Genomic DNA, 19171 nt, shown 5'->3' on the forward strand with positions numbered 1-19171 from the left:
CTGATTAGGTGCTTCCCAATTTCTAGTTACTAATACCAGCTACAGAAGAGATGAGTTAATTTGGGGGTTTCTAAATATCTTTTAGGAACTGATGCAAATGAAGCAGGATCTGCAAGAAATATTCATGGCAAAAGAACAGCAAGAAGAAATACTGAGAAAAAGAGAAAGGGAACTTACTGCTTTAAAAGGAGCACTGAAAGAGGAAGTATCTAACCATGACCTGGAGATAGATAAACTTAAAGAACAATATGACAAAGAACTTTCCAATGTAAGAGAGGCTCTAGAGGAAGCAACGAAGGTGAGCTTAATGGTGAAAAATGCAGCTGTGTGAGAAAAAGTGAAACTGTGCCATGCTTTTTTGATAATATGCTTTCCAATCCTGCTGTGATCTCAGCACAATCAGTACCCAAAGTTTTGAGTTGGTGTATATCAGTGTAACTTCACTAATTTCAGTAGAGCTATGCTGATTTACAATAGATGAAATGGTGACCCAAGAGTCAAATAATTATTTACCTCTTGATTCATTTTGCTTTTCTGTAGACTGTGAAAGAGAGTGTATGACAGAATGGTGTTATCGACCCAAGAGCATGACTGAAATATTGGAGGTTGCCTTTAGATTGTCAAGGGTTTCTTACTCACCAATGATGATAATAAGGTGGTCTTTCTGGGTTGGACCTGAAGCCTTTTTAAGAAGTGTGAATGTGGGGCTGTTCTCCATCGTGATCCTTCCAGAAACTTCTCAAGAGAAAGCAACTGGGAATTCTTTGTACATTTTTTCTAAGTGTTTTCACAACATCTGAATTTTGTTCTTATGGCAGGAGGCTGGCAGGCTCAGATAGCTCCTTTCATTTTATGTCAATTGTGTCAATTAAGTTTGGGAGTTCTGAAATGAAACATCATTGACCTTTCCCAAAATGGTACACCCAACCATGCGCATAGTGTTGTGATCGTAGTAGACAGGAATCAGTTGTTTGGGAGAGTTGAGGGATTGCAAAATAGTTTTACAGGTCCAACCAAAAATGCTCAGGTTAACGCTGAATGACACACTTGATCTGCATACCTGTTGGCACTAGGTGACTTGTGGGTATCTTGATATTAATAGCCCAAAAAATACTGAAAAATGAAAGTTAAAATTAGGGGTTAGGCAGAAGGCTCTGCCACTTTGTCTAGTGTGAGGGAAAGAACTTTTATAGAAAATGATGTGAAAGACACTGTATATTATTTCTGATACAAATACAATTTATTTGAATAATTTAGATGTTTATACATATCAGTTTATTAGTAGAGGGCAGTACCTTTAGCTGAGTTTGTCTGAAAGACCAATTTTGTCATTTTCCTTTATCTGCATTTGCATGTTTATATTGTGATATGCTTCACAGTGAGCTACTTCAAGTACATTACTCCTTCTTTTTTTTTTGAGAGGGAGAGAACTGGAACACTTTAAAATCATTTTTTTTATTATACAGTAATTGTTGTGACAGCTGAACCCCAATGAACCATCTTACAAAGGTATTCCATAGTAATTTACTGTATTTCAGTTACAGAGCTGTAATTGCAAATGACAGGAAATGAATGAATAGTCTGTTTGGTACAACAATAAAGCAGTCTGGGAAACATTTCTGTGACTGGGTTGCTGTGGCTAAGTGGTAGTTATAAATAGCCATTCTTTAATTGCATGGCAAAGACTCTGATGAGTTTAATCTGATATGTAAAAGTGAAACTTAATTCATTTTCATTGCTCTAAAGGCATCTCCTGTTCTTTTTACTTCCAGTGATTTTCTGTTTAAATAAAAGTTTGTCATAATGCATTTTTATTCCTCAAATGACTCTCAATCAAAAACCAGACACTGCAAAGACCTTTTGACTAAGATCAATTACATTTGACAGATCATCTTTTTTTTTTTTTTAAACTCGTCTTTCAAGGCAGAGTAGACTGTTGTAATGGGTTGTTTCCATCTTGACTACTATTATATTATATATGGTATAGTTTATTAGTCTCTCAACTCTGTGGTGGATACACAACCATCTAATATGAAAAGCATAGTTTGTATAAAAGAAGTTGTATTGACCTTTTTAAGAGTTGTTTGCATTATTTGAGCATGGAAAGATTTACATTGTATGACAGGACACAGGAAGTTTATATTAAAAGCTGCTGAAAAGAGTCATTCTACTGTATGTAATGAATCAAGCAGATGTGTAAATACTGTAGGAATATTTTACACACAGGTGGAATGAATACTGGTATCCTGTAAATGGAGCTATATAGGCTTCAGTGTGTACACAAGATAATTTGTTTCTATGTTGCACTTGTGGCCTTGCATTCACTGTACCAATTTGTCCTGGTCATAAAAGGAACTGTTTGCAGGGAAAACAATCCTTTATCAATAGAAATGTCTCCACTATTGGAGATGAAGTTTATAGGCTTATTTTACTATAGTAGCTTAGTGAAGAAGGTAGAGAATTTTTGGAGTTGAAAGAAGAAGCATGTAATTGTGCTGGCCAAGTTCCATCTCAGATACGACAATGTTGCTACTCTATTAAAAAGTCCCATGGAATCTGTAATGGTCACAAGCTGGCAGGTCAAGTATGTTTTACTTTTTCAAAGAAAAAACCTCCAGTGGGTTCCCTTTCTGTTGTTTTTAACTAGTAAGTCCCACCAGTGTGCTCCGTTCCATTGGAGGCATGGCAGAAGACGAGAACCCCCGTCCCAAAGAGTTTACAATCTTCCACAGAAAAGATAAAAAAGAGTCCTTTTTTGGGTCTCCTCTAACGAAATATTCTTTATAGTGTGAATTTTTGATACTGGATGTGTAATTTGTGAAATTATGGTATCAAAATTTTACACTTCTGGAGGGGGGGAATGTGATGCTGAGAATTGGGTTGAGAAATCAGTTGCATGTGGATTGACAAGCTGTAATGCCACAATTTTCACTTTCTTGAAAACTTGCTGTCCCTTAGAAGCGTCTCTAGTCTAAATAAGAAATAAGCAGGCATGTTCCTGCCTACTTTGTGAGATCACTGTTTCTAAGAAAGTTGAACAACACAATGCTTGATTTTAAAAAACAACTGCAGAGGTGTAGTCTTCAAGCCCTGCTTAACAATGCAAGTCACATTTTACAAAGTACCAAATAACATTTGATTCAGGCTGGAATTACATTGTTTCCAAATAATGGAAAAGAAATGCTACATATCTCCAGGTAACATTTGTTGAACTAAGACAAAAGTAATGGTTTTGCACCTTTGGGGGTCTTACTTGTTTTGTATGAAATTTAAATACCCCTGAAAACAAACAGCTTTTAAAATCAATATCTGTTGTAATTGATACACCCATATTAACTTTGCCTTTGAAGACTCTGTGCAAAATGTTTTTCTAAAAATTCTGCACCATTTTGAGTCTTTAAAGTGAAAAACCTATGACTGTTATTGAATTTTATAATTTCTAAAGTACATCACTATGAAACAAAGTTTTTGCACATGTAGCAAACTACTTAATGAACTTGGCAAGCCATTAGACAAAGTCTACTCAGTACAGCTTATAGGATCAGTCTTTCTATAAACACCCTGTAAAAGTACAGACAGTGTAATCTTTTTTTGAGGCTCTTTCACGTACTGTATGTGTTTAAAAATTCAACCTATTCCTAGCTCACCAATCTTAATCTGTACCCCTACTTTGTCTTCCATTTTTATAGATACACTTGACCCTTTTTAATCCAGCAACTCAGGGAAACAAGGTTTTCTGGATTAAAGATTTTGCCAGGTCAGGGAGGTCATGAGGGGGTTGGGGATGGGGCACTTATCCGGTGGATGGCTGGTGGCTGGACTCCCTGTAGCTGGGCTGGCTGGCGCTCTGCATCTGGGCAGCCAGGCACAACATAATGGGACCAGGAACCCAGCATGCCACAGCAGGGCTGCCCAGCAGAACCAGGATCATAGTGGGGCTGCGTGGTGGAGCCAGGAGCTTGGCGCGCAGGGAGCTGGACTACAAATGGGATTCCTGGCATAGCAGGGAAGGAGTTGGGGAGACTGGCAGGGCTGTGAAGCTGGTGGCAAGCGGGAGTTGGCCAGGAGTCCAGCAGCTGGTCCATGGCTGGGGGAGCCTTGGTTTGGCAAAATCCCTCATCTGGGACTGGTCAGGTCCCAAGGGTGCTGGACCAGGGAGATCCAACCTCTAGTTGTGAAACTGAAGCACAACAGTTCCAGAGATATGGAGCAGTGGTTCTCAACCAGTGTATGCAAAGGGGGTACATCAACTCATCTAGACAGTTGCCTAGATGTACGTAAACAGAGTACATAAAAAGCTCTAGCAAAGTCAGTGCAAACTAAAATTTCATACAATGACTTGTTTATACTGCTCCATGTACAATACACTGAAATGGAAGTACGATATTTACATTCCAATTGATTTATTTTATAATTCTATGGTAAATATGACAAAGTAAGCAATTTTTCAGTAATAGTAGGCTGTGACACGTTCTAATTTAGTAAGGAAATAGCTTAAGTGAGGTGAAATTTGGGGTATGTAAGACGAATCAGACTCTTGAAAGAGGTACAGTAATCTGGAAATGTTAAGAGCTGCTGCCATAGAGAACCTTTAAAATGAAAGCGAGGGTCATAGCTGACGTGACCTGATGGTAGGAGGCTCTCTCATCAAAGATAATGAGTAACGTTTTCCATGTAGATCAGCAGCCATATGTTTTATAAGAGAGCTTAACTAAACTTAGTTTAAAACACTGTAAATGCTATTGAGCTAAGCTCAGGGTCAATGCGTGGGAGGGTACGAGGGGTCATATGCCCCCAAATACTATATCCAGGAGTGGCCAGCTAGCAGCCAGTGGGGTAATTAGTAGGGAGGGGCCTGGCACCCTCAGCAGGGGTTCAGCCTCCCATCTGCTAACTCTGGCAGCAGCGGGGGCCAAGTGCGCTCCTCTGGGGATGGGGGCAGTCATAGCTGGGAAGCGGAGCGCTGCAGCTGGGGGAGCAAAGTGAGCAGATGGGGGCTGCCTTGCTCTGATTGCCCTGCTGCTGCTGGTGAGTGCAGGGGGGAGAGGAACCCCACTGCCGGTGCTGACCCCTACCCCACTCATCCCTTAGGTCACCTTGATTGGGGGAAGAGACAGGCAGGGGAGAAGCAGGGGCAGGGAGAGGCGGTTTCTGTGGTTGTACTCTCTTGATTTGTATTTGGGTTTAGGGAGTGGGCCTTTAATGGATGTATTGCAGCTGTGATAATGTGTGGCCCTAATTCCATGTCTAAAATTATATTAACCTTGAGGGACAAGACGCATAGAGTTGGTTATGAAAAAATGGAAAGTGGGTAGGGAAAGAATAATGCAAAACTGTGACATTTCATTTTTTTAAATTAGCCCTTTTCATTATTTTGCTGCCAACTCTAGTGACCTGTAATAAATAAAACCTGAATTTAGCATAATACATCTGTTTGCACAATAAATATGCTTGTTTGAGCCTTGAAGTGAAAATGAGCATGTGAGCAAAGGTGGGGGAGAGCAAGTGATGGAGAGAGGGGGGAATAGAGTGAGCAACGATGAAGCCTCTGGAGAGAATGGGAAAGGGGCAGGGAGTGAGGGGTGGGGAAAGGATATTTGTGTTTTTGGAATTGGAAAGTTGATAGCTTTCTGTCTGTGAGCTGTACTGTAAAAAGTAGGTGAAAGTTCCTAAAATGTCACAATCTACTATATATTTGAACGAGTCTTTCTATCCAAGAACTACTCCTAAACTATAAGAGCTACGACCACCAAATTCAGTATTCATATTCCTCTTATCATAACTTAAAGCAAGGTGAGGGTTTGGTTGTGCCAGGAAAATGGGATGTGCCTGGAATGGGATTGCTTCTCATAAAACCATACAGAAAAGAAACAGAATCACCAGGCAGCTGAAAGGGGCTGGCTGGGGGCATGCCCTCCCCTTTTCCCCCATCCAGGACTGCCTCAAGGCCCCAGCCTTCCACTTCCCAGGCACCCTTTATACATACAGAAACATATCTGGCTGTTCCCCTTGATCAGGGAATGAGGGGAAAGTGCATATTTTGCTGCATTCCTCACTGTGACTGGGAAGTGTGGGGAGCAGACAAACCTGGATGTACTCCAGCCAGGTGGACAGATCTCCCTTCTAGGCTGTGCCTACTAGAGCTTTAGCATCCATGGAGAGGCACGTCTCACTTGCCCCCAAGCTGTTCTCCTTGGGCAGCTTGCATACTGAATCCCTCAGTCCCACCCCAGAGCAATGATTTGCATGAAACACGCACATTATCATTTTATTTTCCAAAAACCAAACATGAATTGAATTAAGCAGCAACACGAGGTAAATCATCTAGTAATCTAGAATAACAAATGTTGATTGGAAAAGATATGAAAGGGAGACAGAAAAACTGAATTAACTTTACCAATAGGCCTTTTTGTTTAAATTAAAGTTAAGGACTGTTAATTTCTGGTTCCATAGCTTCTGTGTTTACCACACATGATTTTCAGTGACCAAAATCAGTGTGTTGCATATTAGGCATAATTGATGGACAAAATAAGGAGGAGATGAGCTATTCCACCCCTCACTCCTGTTTTGAGTCCTTTATAAAAGAAACGTTGAGAGAAAATTGACAAAAACAGGTGTAAGCTACAAGTGTGAACTTCACCAACATGGCTGCCACCTGCACTTGTTCCTTGGACCCCAGGCCCTTTGCCATCTAATTATTAAAAATAAGAGAGTACATCTTCTCTCTAGATTTCATTGCATCTTCCCCCTCTGTTCCTCGCCTAAGTTACCATATGCTTTATCCCTATAGATAATTCTTAACCTGGCAATCCTATTGTAAACTAGTTTCAGTGGGCAGTACTGTAATTAGTTTTGTTGCAGGAATATTATCTGAAAGTAAGTCCAGTGCCTGTGTCTCTCTAATAGTGCTTCAGTGAGGCCCTTAAAGCTTTATCAGTAGAGTAGCAGTGCGTGCTTGCTGTTTTTAAGTGGCTCTCAGATGGTTATGGCTCATCCTCAAATTTGGTGAGATGGGGATGGAGAGAGAACTTATTCAACAAGCTACAGAACAAGTGCAGAACATTAGTTAATATTTTACTATATTCTTTGCATCTGCGTATGACCTTGACAAAACTGTTGGCATAAACCAATTGGAGCATGTCATGATACGCAGCTAGGACGATATAATGACACTGAAATAACTATTTGTTGAAAGGTTAATTCTTTGTCTGATCTTGCTATTGTAACCATGTTAAATGCTCAGTGTTAGGTCCTATTTACATTATGAAATAAAATTATTTGTTTAGTATGTTCTGTATAACAAAAATAATGAACAAGGGTACTTGAATGTAGGGCTTGAACCTTTTGTTTAATTTCCCACATGAAAATCCAAGTGGCTTTGAAAATTATAATGGGTATAGAACACAAAACAGTGAATGTGTTCCTTGCCACATTTTTTTTTAACTGCCTGGCACGTGTCTGATTTTATTTAAAACATTTGTTCTTCAGTTGTCCTATTTTAGACTAAGTAAAGTCTAAGTGAGTACCCTCAAATTCTTTTTCCCCTTTCTCTGGAGAGCTTAGGGGGAAAACCCCTGTATTTTTCTTATTAGCTGGTTTTGCAGTCTTAGGCATGTGCACACAGAACCTTATGCCTTCTAGGACACAGGAATAATTATGGCAGGGTTGGGCAAATACCAGCCCATGGAACAGATCTAGTCCACCAGGGTTAACCCCTGGCGAGCCCTCATGCTGTCATATTCACCTGTGCATTCAAAGAGATGTGGATCACAGCTCCTGTTGGCCACGGATCACTATTCCCGACCAATGGGAGCTGCAATGGTCTGTACTTGCGGAGGTGCAGGTAAATAAAACGGCAGCAGCCCACCAGGGGCTAACGCTGATGAACTGCCACCATTTTCTTGCCCGTCTCTGGATTATGGTCTTAAAAAGATTATTATTATTAACAAAACAAAGAAAACGTACTTGGTTAATATTACTTGGTTGCTAAGTGTTACAGAGCAACTGAAAAAAATAAAGATTAAAACCCAGAGAATTGCTGTCTTGGGATTTAGTTTGGAAAGTTACACTGTAGGGAGGGTAGGAAATCATATCTTTGCTCAGCACAGAGAAGTTCAACAAACTCAAAAATAAAGAAAATAACCTGATCGCGTCAGACTAAATATTCCCTTTTCTACTCGTATATCTGTTGTTCCAAGTTTAGTCCTTCCTTAAGCATAGATGTTGCTGGATATTCCTTGTCTGGCTCCCTGACTCAATTCCTGTCTCCCAGCTGTCCTCTGGACACACAAAAACTGGGACAGGAAGGTCACCGCTTCCAATTAAAAAACCTGCACTCTTGTTTCTATTGCTTCTACTGGCTTCCTGCCAACTCACTCCCTGCTTCCCTAATATGCTTGGAGATGCTCTAGGACCCACTCACTATGGTTTTAATCCTTACAGGCAATTTAATTAACTGAATGGCTGGGATGTCCTGAAAAGGGAGCTTCAGGGGGCAGCCGAGTTAGTCTGTTACAGAAAAAAAACAACAAATGGTCTGGTAGCACTGTATAGACTAACAAAGCATGTAGATGGTATCATGAACTTTTGTGGGCACAGCCCACTTCTTCAGATGACAGGAGTTGTGAGAAGGGGATATGAAAACTCGAAATAAATAGGAGAAGGGAAAGTGTGTGTGTGTGTGTGTGTGTGTGTGTGTGTGTGTGTGTGTGTGTGTGTGTGTGTGTGTGTGTCACTCTTCCCATTAATCACAGGCCTGCAGGTGACCAAGGAGTCAACTTTGGCTCAATTCTGGACTTTCTCTATCTTAACCCTGAACAGAACAACTGATTGCTACTGTGTCATCTGTCTTTTCATCCAGACCATGCCGTACTCAGCTAGTGGCCCACCATATCCAAACAGAACCAAGAATTAGGGTTCAGGAGAACCCTGGGCCTCTTCCTCAGAAGCTAAGAGACCATGAGACAGGAACTCCAGTCAGTGTTGATATTGGGGTTAATCAAGGCATCCTTCAGTGACAAGAAACGACCAGTGGTAGTAGTCCCCAAACCCTACGGGGACTTTTGCATTGATACCTGCTTTTGCATCAATTTCTGCAAAGTTTACACCATATCAAAATTTGATGCACACCCAATAACTTGGATTAATGAGCTGCTTAGCCATCTCGGAGAGAGAGAATATATCACCACCCTGAACTTAACCAATGGGTACTGGCAGATGATCCCCCTCACACCTGAATCCGAGAAGACAGCATTCTCCCCCCACTTCAGGCTCTTACAGATCCAATCCAGGCCCTTTGGTTTACATCACCCCCGCCACATTCCTCTGGATAATAGACCATGTTCTTCACCCCCACAAGCAGCACACGGCTGCTTACGTGGATGATGTGGTAATTTATAGTAGGGACGTTAAATTTAGTTTAATGAACTTATCGACTAGTTGATGGTAAATCCATCGACTGGTCAATAAGCAGGGGATCCACAATAGGGTTATCTCTGGCCCAGGAACTAACCCTCCTGCAGCAGGAGGGACCCAGCGTGAGCCGGGACAGTTGATTCCCATTTCCCCCCATCTGCTGTGCATCACCCTTTTAAATACATGTGTATTTAAATGCAATGTATTTAAAAGGCTGGTGCACAGTGGTGGGGGAGGCGGGGGACCCTGCACACCAAATAAGGAAGGGGTCCAATGGGTAAGTCTCCAGTCCTGATTCATTACCAGAGCAGGTTGGTCCTGTGCAGACAGTTGCCCTGTGGGCAGAGCCGGTCTTTCAGCCCGATCTCCTGAATTCTCCCCCCAGGTTTTCCTGGTTACTCCCCGAGTCTACCCCCCCCCCTTTTTTTGGCTTGGAAAAGTTTTGGCTAGTGTTTTTTTTTTTTTTTTTTAAACCATCTGGCAGCCCTACGGGCGAGCCGGGCGGTCACCCAGGTCTGCCAGTTGTTTAAGACCGGCTCTGCCTGTGGGAAGCAAAAAAGCAGATGGATGTCCGGACTAGTGAGAAGTATGTTGTATAGTTGTCCCCTACCGGCTCCCTGGTTTTCAATTATCTTTAGATAGTGAAAATGAGTTTAGTCAATGAAAACCATGTAAAGCAGACTTCAAATGCTCACAGAAAAGTCTGTCTTGCTCCAAGTGAAATCAGTGGTAAAATGACCAAAACCTTCTAGGGGAACATTATCAAGTCCTATGTTTGTATCCTAGATCAGCCAGTGCAGCCCAGGCTCCAAAGTTCTATTTCTTATGCAGGACAAAAGAAATAATCAAGTATGTTCTTAACTGTAATCTTTACTGAGGACTCTTTTACATGCAGATTTTCACCAATTTACCTCTTAATTAAAACAGGCACAAAAGGCTCTGTGGGCACTATTAATTCAGTTTAACCCAGGCTTATTTCAGTTTCAAATTAAATGAATTGGGAACACATTTAAACGAAACCAAAAATAAGCCACTGTTAAGTTTTTAAATAAGTGTCCACAGAGCCTTTCACACTAGTTTAATTAAACCAGATTACACATAATTGTGCACATTTATATGTACAAAATGCCACATTATTTTCTGCTGTATGTTTTCAGGGTGGAAGTGGGAGGAAGAGTACTGTCCCTGAACATGTGCTGTGTGCCCAGAGGGGGTACAGCAGAAACTTACCACAATGCAAGTTCCTGCTCTTTGACTTCCTGTAGAAAACAAGGAATATTTAATCTTAAAAAAAACCCAAAACAAACAAAAAACAAAACAGGGAGTTAATGTTACTCATTTGGATGAACCCGGTAGATGAGAATTCTCCCACCTGAGAGGACTACTACTAAAAAGCAGTGCTGTCCTCATGGAGTTCTTTTGTGGAGTTGAGGAACTTAAATGTAGGCTTAGGTGTAATTGTTTCTATACTGAAAAGAAATTCACTTCAATTGTGTAAAAGCTGTATCCAGAGGAATTGTAGAACTGGGCTGTTTTTAGTTGAGATACAGTTTCATTCTAAATAGAGTAGTAATGATTTTTGTGGATAGTAATCTGCAATAAATATTTGTGTCTTTAAAGCCTCACATTCAAAATTCATATTGAAAACAATGACCGAGGCTCTCATCTGCTTTCCACTTTATTTTGGCTGGCATGTTTTTGTTCTTCTTTATGTCTAATGTCAAGTCAGCCATTTAAAATCTTGTAATTGCCTACAAAGCTGATTGGCTAATCCTCTAAACCATCTGTGGAAGGTTAACAGGTTGACCTAGTATTTCTCCAGAATGAAAGTGCATGGGAACTTAGTAAAGATTCCAGTGGTTTTGGTCTGTGCAAACAGATTATTTTCTTTGGCATGTGACCTTTTCCTCACTGATTTTTCACACTTGGTCTTTCCTTTTAGAGTCTGCTCACTTGTTCTGTGTAGGCTGGCTTGAATCCACTTACATAAAACTACTGCCTTGATGTGGAGGTTTTATAAAATCATTCAGAACAACATACACAATGTTTCATATTTAAATTGGATTTATAATTTGTTTCTATTTGAGTGGCAATATATTAATACAAATGCCATGTTCTTTTAATAACAACGTGCTTGTCACTGATTAGATCGAGTGTGTGGTGATCCTCATTAGAGCGTCTGTGGTCACCATATTATGTGCTATTAGTACTTTATCAGAAAGCCAGATTCAATCCTGGTGTTAGTGGACGTTTGCACTAGGATTGAATTTAGATCCAAGGATTTCAAATAGGGGTTCATTTGTGTGTGGGTGTGGAGCTGGGCTTGCTATTGCACAAGTTTGTGAACTGCTAGTGTAACTGGGGAAAGAAGATGCTTGCTTAAATTCTTCTTCCACATGGCAAAGTGACGCATCATGAAAGTAGAGGGTATTGTTTCCCCTGTGGAATTTGAGCATCAATTTATATAATATGATTACAATATTATGATATTTGGGACGATTTTATTATAATGTAGGCACATTGTTGGAAATAATCCCTTGACACAAGTGTGTCCATATGTGATCTTGAGTATGCCGTTTAGGAAGACAAGGTTGCAGATAATACATATCTCTTACGTCATACAGGGTACACTTGTTAGTTTCACATTCAAATGCAAATGAAATTAACAACTTATAATGTAATCCACCCTTTGTGGATTTAATAAAACATTTGGAATAATTGTGTTAAAAACTGCACAAAATATTTTTGTCCCCAAATCTGCTGTGGGAACTCTAAGGTAGCAGTATCTTATGTTCAGTGTACTTTGTAAATACGATTGGGGTCAGGGAATTTCAGTTGAAAAAATTAAAAGGGGGGGGGAAGCTTAATACCAAGAATGTCAAATTAAAAATGCCAATCTGATGTCTCATGGGAGTTGTCATTTGGGTGCCTCATGCCTTTATTCTCTTTTATGAGCCAGGCTACCTAGTTGGATTGTCTCCCATGATACAGCACAGTTTTCCCATTTCCTTGGTAGTCTCGGGCCATGGTGCATTATAGAAGATGCATTCCAGCTGGGAAATCCCGCTCCAAGAGAAGCCTAGAAACAACTCCCAGGCTACGTCTACACTGGCCCCTTTTCCGGAAGGGGCATGTTAATTTCAGAGATCGCAATAGGGAAATCCGCGGGGGATTTAAATATCCCCCGTGGCATTTAAATAAAAATGTCCGCCGCTTTTTTCCGGCTTTTAGAAAAGCCGGAAAAGAGCGTCTACACTGGCCCCGATCCTCCGGAAAAAGCACTTTGAAGTAGGAATAAGATCCTCTGGAAAAGGGCGCTTTTTCCGGAGGATCGGGGCCAGTGTAGATGCTCTTTTCCGGCTTTTCTAAAAGCCGGAAAAAAGCGGCGGACATTTTTATTTAAATGCCGCGGGGGATATTTAAATCCCCCGCGGATTTCCCTATTGCGATCTCTGAAATTAACATGCCCCTTCCGGAAAAGGGGCCAGTGTAGACGTAGCCCCATTGTGCACAATGTGCACAAATTTAAATGTATGTTTTGAGTTAGTTTTTGCTATGAAAAGTTGAAAATTTCCATAGAAGCAGATTATAATTACCAAAAACATTTTAGAAAACCCAATTTTCCTTGTAAAAGCAAGTTTGATATAAAACTTTTAACCAGTCCCAATACTGATGAACTTTTATTTGAAAAATAAATTTGTTATAGTTTAGTGGAAGAGGTGATAGGGAAATTTCTGTGACTCAGGCTCAGAAGTTTTTTTTCCTATTTTGGATGACCACAATAAAAAGGAAGGAGCTTTTAAATGATCTGAACTAAATTCTCAAGGCCCATTAGATTTAATAGCAGCAGTCTCTGCGTGTTGGTGTTATATTGCTTCTGTCTGAAGAGCAAACAGAATTGCAGTTCCCTCACATAGGATCTCTTACCGGTAAATTGATGCTTCCAATAGAATGTTCTCACCTTGCTGTCATTCTTAAATAATTCCTGCTAGGCTGTCTGAAGGAAACTGAGTAAATTGTATTTAAACAAATAGCAAACAGAAAATAGGTGATTGGAAAAGCTGCTGACTTTTAAAGTTAGTTTAGAATTCCTTGTTACCCCATTGTTAAATTAATAAGCCTTTCCAGTGATGGCTTTTTTGTTAATTACATATCACTGGGGAATTTGGATAATACCAACACAGTAAAAAGGTACACATTATCCAAAGATCATTGAAAAAGCCTCAGAATAAAGGTTTGCAGCTGCTGTAACTTTTGATAATTTCTGACTTTATAATAGTGAACTTGTACTTGCTACCATATTTTTTAATACCTCCATTTGGTCTTCTCCTACCATCCTCACTACTTTATATTTGGCAATGAAACGGTATTTGGTGAGAGGAAGGAAGCAGTCAGCGCCACCTTCATCTAACCTTTTATTTCTCAGCATTCCATTTTGTAGAGGTACCAATGTAAAAACATTGATATAAAGGTAGTGAGTTATGCAAGGGGGTTGCATGGGTATTGCAACATCAGTGTAGTTACAGCCATATACACTTCCCTACTGCAGACAAGCCCCTTACACTTTGTTACTTTAGTCTTTTCACCTTACTGTCTTTTCCCCAGATACACCAATTGCCCTCCCTTCCCTTCCCTACTCTCTCCCCCAGCAGGTTATTAGATGATGAGCTTTCATGGGCCAGACCCACTTCCTCAGATCAAATAGTGGAAGAAAGTAGTCACAACCATATATACCAAAGGATACAATTAAAAAAAAATGAACAAATATGAAAAGGACAAATCACATTGCAGAACAGAAGGGGGATGCGGGGGGGGGGGGGGGGAGGGGGAGGAAGGAAGGTAGGTAAGTGTCTGTGAGTGTCTTACCTTCCTTCCTCCCCCCCCCCCCGCATCCCCCTTCTGTTCTGCAATGTGATTTGTCCTTTTCATATTTGTTCATTTTTTTTTAATTGTATCCTTTGGTATATATGGTTGTGACTACTTTCTTCCACTATTTGATCTGAGGAAGTGGGTCTGGCCCACGAAAGCTCATCATCTAATAAACCATCTTGTTAGTCTTTAAAGTGCTACATTGTCCTGCATTTTGCTTCAACTACCCCAGACTAACACGGCTACATTTCTACCAGCAGGTTATGATTCTTTAACACATACCTACAGCTCAGTCCTGCTGATGGGGCCTGTTGATTCTTTTATAAATAAGATACTTCCTAATACAGTGTTTCAGAGCAGGAAAGACCTTTAATTAGTAGGTATCAAGTGAGAAGGTGCAGTGGTTAGGGGAGGTCTGCAAGGGGGTAAACTAGAAATCGTTATTGAGAGCAGCTAGGGATAGGACAGAAGGGAAACAGGAAGGCAGAAGAACTAACTGATGTGAAGGGAGCAGCAGTGAGGCCAGGCAAAATGGCAGTAGGAAGAAGACCATGCAAATAAAAATGCAAACCAACCAACCAAATAACTATACAGGAGACTAACAAGGGTGCCATGCTAGGTTCTTCAATTTAAATAAAAGTAATTCCGGCAGTAAATAGCTTTTTGCTTTTACTGAAGAACTTGCTAGCTGATTTGAAGGTTCTCTGGATTTACCGTGCTGACACAAAGAGCAGAATTTGACCTGGTAAATTATTGCAGCCTGCGTGTGTCTGTGCATGCAGTCCCAGACATTGATTTTTATCTCCTGGTGAGATAACCCGCTTACTCTGCAGTCGGCATTAAGTCTGTTTTGTAAATTTATCAGCAAGGTCAAAAAGAACGAGAAATGTAACTGACCCTCCTCACCCTTTCAGTCCTCCTCTAACTGGATCGGTCTGCACTAGTCTGTGGGGAAATGACCTTAAGTCTTCTCTGAATGGAAATGCAAGTACCACTTAGGTTAACATAGTATTAGAAGATACAGGAGTACAACAGTTATGCACTTCATGGTATGAAACATTTTAAGTCATAATACTGTCAGGGAATGGATTTGCTACACCGAATAAAGGAAAAACAAGCAGTCCTGTGGCACCTTAGAGACTAACAAATTTATTTGGTCATAAGCTTTTGTGGGTAAAACCCATGAAGAAAATGCCATGAAGTGGGTATTACCCATGGAAGCTTATGACCTAATAACTTTTTTAGTCTCTAAAATGCCACAGGATTGCTCATTGTTTTTACAGTTACAGACTAACATGGTTATTTATCCCTCTGAGACTGAATAAAGGGGCAGACAGGTCTATACACCTATATTTATTTGCACACATATATCTGTTAGTTTGGTGCAGGAGGTAGGAAGAGACTAACTAAAGGGCTGGCTTTATCTGTTACTTTGATAATGTGGTTCAAGGTGATTGGATTAGTTCTTAAAATCACTCATTTATTATTATCCAGCACTATAAAAGGTAACCATGATTCTAATAATTTAAACCTTATAGAAATATATACTGGAGGTCCATATATTTTGATATGATTTAAATTACGAAATACTCTAATATATTTAAATATGCATTACTTCATTTATTACAAATGTCCTGATGATCAGAACTTAAATCTGACCAGTCTGCAGCATGGAATGAGCAGCTTTAGCAAGACAGGAATTGTCGGGTTTTAGCAAAAGCATGTTAATCTGTTTCAGCAAAAACAAGGAGTCTGGTAGCACCTTCTGAGTTGCAGCTCATGAAAGCTTATGCCATAATAAAATAGTTAGCAATTGTCAGAAGAGTGTCCCGTGTCTGACAGTAGCCAATACCAGGTGCTTGATAGGCAGATGCAAGATGTCCTGTAGAAACAATTATGAAACAACTTGCCCTTTGCCTTGGCTGGGAGTGGACTTTAGCTCCTTCCTTCCATCAACTGAAAAATTCTCTGGTTGCTCCTTACCTCATCTGACATACTCTTCCTGCCACTTCCAGTTCCCAGATCTGCCTGCCAGTCACTGGTTATTGTTTCATGCCAGTCACTGGTTATTGTTTCAGGTCCTTGTGGCCAAGAAGAGATGGTTACAGTACCTCCACACAGTATTGCATTAGCCATAGCTCTTAAGTCTGTGGAGGCAGGATCACTATTGCCAACACCAAATGCTTAAAGATAGTGTTAGGTCCCCTAAAAGTCATGAGATTGGCTTCAATATTATGAATATTAAAAATAAATTTGGGGATTTTAGTTGCATTCTGACTCTTGAGCCCTCAGGTGTACTCAGGTCAGTTTCACTGTTTCAAAGTTCTCCCCAAACTCTTTATATACTAAATATGGATGTATTCATTCTAGTATGTCTCTTCAGGAATCTCACCCAACCAGCTGTACCTGTTAAATGCATGCATGTTTTTACATAGATAACCACACCTTCATAGTTACTCTTCAAGGGGTTACACGCAGCCTGTTACCAGATTTGCTATTACTCTGGGGTATGCTCATTTATTAGGGTTACTTTTATGGGGGGATTATTAAGTTGTTAATTTTTTCAGGGTGCTGCTTGTGTTACGTGTGCTCTCATATGGAGCTTTACTTCTCCCTTCTGCCAATTTCCACCCAAAGGTGCTCTCCTGCAGGAACTGTCCCCCCCCGGACTGGGTTCTTCCCAACCTAGAGTCAGTGGAATATATGCACGCACGCGCGCGCGCGCGCGCGCTTACATCCACTACAGGAGCACATCTGAGAGGAGCGGTTAATCAGCGCTCACATACTGACCCCTTGTATGTCCCTGGACTCAGTAGGCTGGGTTGCACAGCAGTGCCAAGCTGTGACCCTCATGTGCCCTTGGATTCAGTGGGTGGAGTTAAACAGCACTTTAAGCTGCCACTCTCATATGTCCCCAGGTTTAGCACCTCCCTATCCCACTTGCACGCCACAACCATTCTGCTAGTAAGTAACTCACATAGTGAGCAAACCCACAGGATTTTTGGGCAATGCAAGGATCTTTAGCTTGGATACAAGGAATGCTATTGCAGAATGAATGGAGAAGCCAAACCAGCATCCCCTGGGGCGGGGGAGGGAGGAGGAAAAGAGAAATCAACCAGATTAACAATGAGCGTTATTTATTTGTAGGTAGTAATCACACCTGGGAAGCCAAACAAACACAAATCACAGTATTAAATCTAACTTAAATCTGAGTACAAACGTTAGGGCTAGCAAACCATTATGATTACATAAAGCAGAGTCAGAAGGCTATACCTAGAGTGTGTTTGTGGGGAGAGAGAGAGATTCAGATCTCACCACTCTGTGAAATAAGGGTGTTAAATATTGAGTAATATACTAGTCGAGTCATCAATGGAATTTCCATCTACTGCTCGATTAGTCAATAGGCATTTCCGAATTCCTCCTTTGAAATGTACAAGAGCCCCAGTGGGAGCTCTTTGCATTTCAAAGCGGAAGTGCCCTCATGGAGTCCGGGGTCAGCAGGGGACTCAGAGTTCCCTGCTAACCCCAGGCTCCATGCTGCACTACTGCTTTGAAATGTCACACAGAGCCCAGCTCTGCGTGGCATTTCCCTGAACTTGGGATCAGCTGGGGAATCCCCAGTTGACCCCGAGCTCCATGCAAACACTGCGGCAGCATTTCAAAGCTGCGCCGCATGGAGCTGACCACAGCATTTCAAAGGGACAGCACTGCATGGAGCCTGGGGTCAGCTGTGTGCAGTACTGCCACTTTAAAGTACCTTTTCCGCCCCCCCCCCCCCACACTCCGTTTGCTGCCTCTATCCGATAGAGACAGCGGAGGGGGGAGGAAGGAATCGACTAGTCAGCTTGACTATCTGATAAGCATTTGCGGCGTTTCAAAGCAGCATCACTGCACGGAACCTAGGGTCAGCTAGGGAGTCCCCAGTTGACCCTGGGCTCCAAGCAGCACTGCCACACAGAGCAGCTGAACCTGGCTCTGTGCAGCACTGCTGCTTTGAATTACCCTGCTCTTCTCCCCTCCTTGCTGCCTCTGTCTGGTAGAGGCAGCAAGGGGGGAGGGAAGCGACTGGTCGACTATCCTGTCGACTATCCAAAAAGCATTTGCTTATCGGATAGTCGACTAGTCCTTAACATCCCTAGATCAGGGTTCTCAGATGGTGAAGGTAGCTGGGAGGGCCAGAGTGTTGAAGACAGGTAGGATCAGTGAGGACTCTGCTGCCCCCCCTTGGGGCACACTCGGGCTCTGTTGCCCCCCTCAGGGCATGCTTGGGCTCTGCCCCCCATGCACTGCTGCTCTCTCTCCCCAGCCTGCTGGGGAAGTGGCAAAGTTTGATCTGGCGGGGAAGGTTGGCCTTTCTATTTCCCTTTCCCCCTGGCCCTGTCAGTGGGAAGCATGACCTGGTGCTGCAACTGCGTTGGGTTCTCCGCTGCATGGGCAGGGGGGCGGGGAGGGGGAATGAGCTCCCTCTCTGAGGAACAAGAGCATACTGCCTGGAGGCTTTTCCTGCTGCAGCAGGGTGCCAAGCCAGGAAAGCACCCCCTCATGCCCAGACCCTGCATCCATATTCCCTTCCCTCCACCAATAGCCCGCATTCCCAGCTCGATCTGACACCCTGCCCCAAGTCCCCTCTTGTACCCTCCCTCCTGCCAGACACCCTGCCCCAAGTCCTGCCTCCTATACCGTCCTTCCTAGCCAGACAACTCTGCCCCAGGCTTTCTCCTTTACACTTCTTCCTGGCCAGGATATTGCAGATCATCTTTGTGATTTATACACAAACATCATGAAGTATTTTCCAACCATAAATGACAACTGGATTTGAAATCCATTATGTATAACAGGAAAGCCAGACAGTTTTTCTATGCAAGATTATGAAAACCTAATTGAAATC

General features: G+C 41.8%; 1 protein-coding gene across 8 annotated transcripts in view; it reads left to right on the forward strand.

The window, feature by feature from the left end:
• The window catches only part of CGNL1 (cingulin like 1), a 134895-nt gene that overhangs the window by 60986 nt on the left and 54738 nt on the right, over positions 1-19171 (forward strand). For all 8 annotated transcript variants that reach the window (XM_025190061.2, XM_075897318.1, XM_075897317.1 and 5 more), the window contains one exon: positions 86-298. In XM_025190061.2, coding sequence (XP_025045846.2) covers positions 86-298 — 213 coding nt within the window. The remainder of the gene's footprint in view (positions 1-85; positions 299-19171) is intronic.

The sequence above is a fragment of the Pelodiscus sinensis genome, chromosome 14 (genome assembly GCF_049634645.1).
Source record: "Pelodiscus sinensis isolate JC-2024 chromosome 14, ASM4963464v1, whole genome shotgun sequence".
In the NCBI taxonomy this organism is placed as follows: domain Eukaryota; kingdom Metazoa; phylum Chordata; order Testudines; family Trionychidae; genus Pelodiscus; species Pelodiscus sinensis.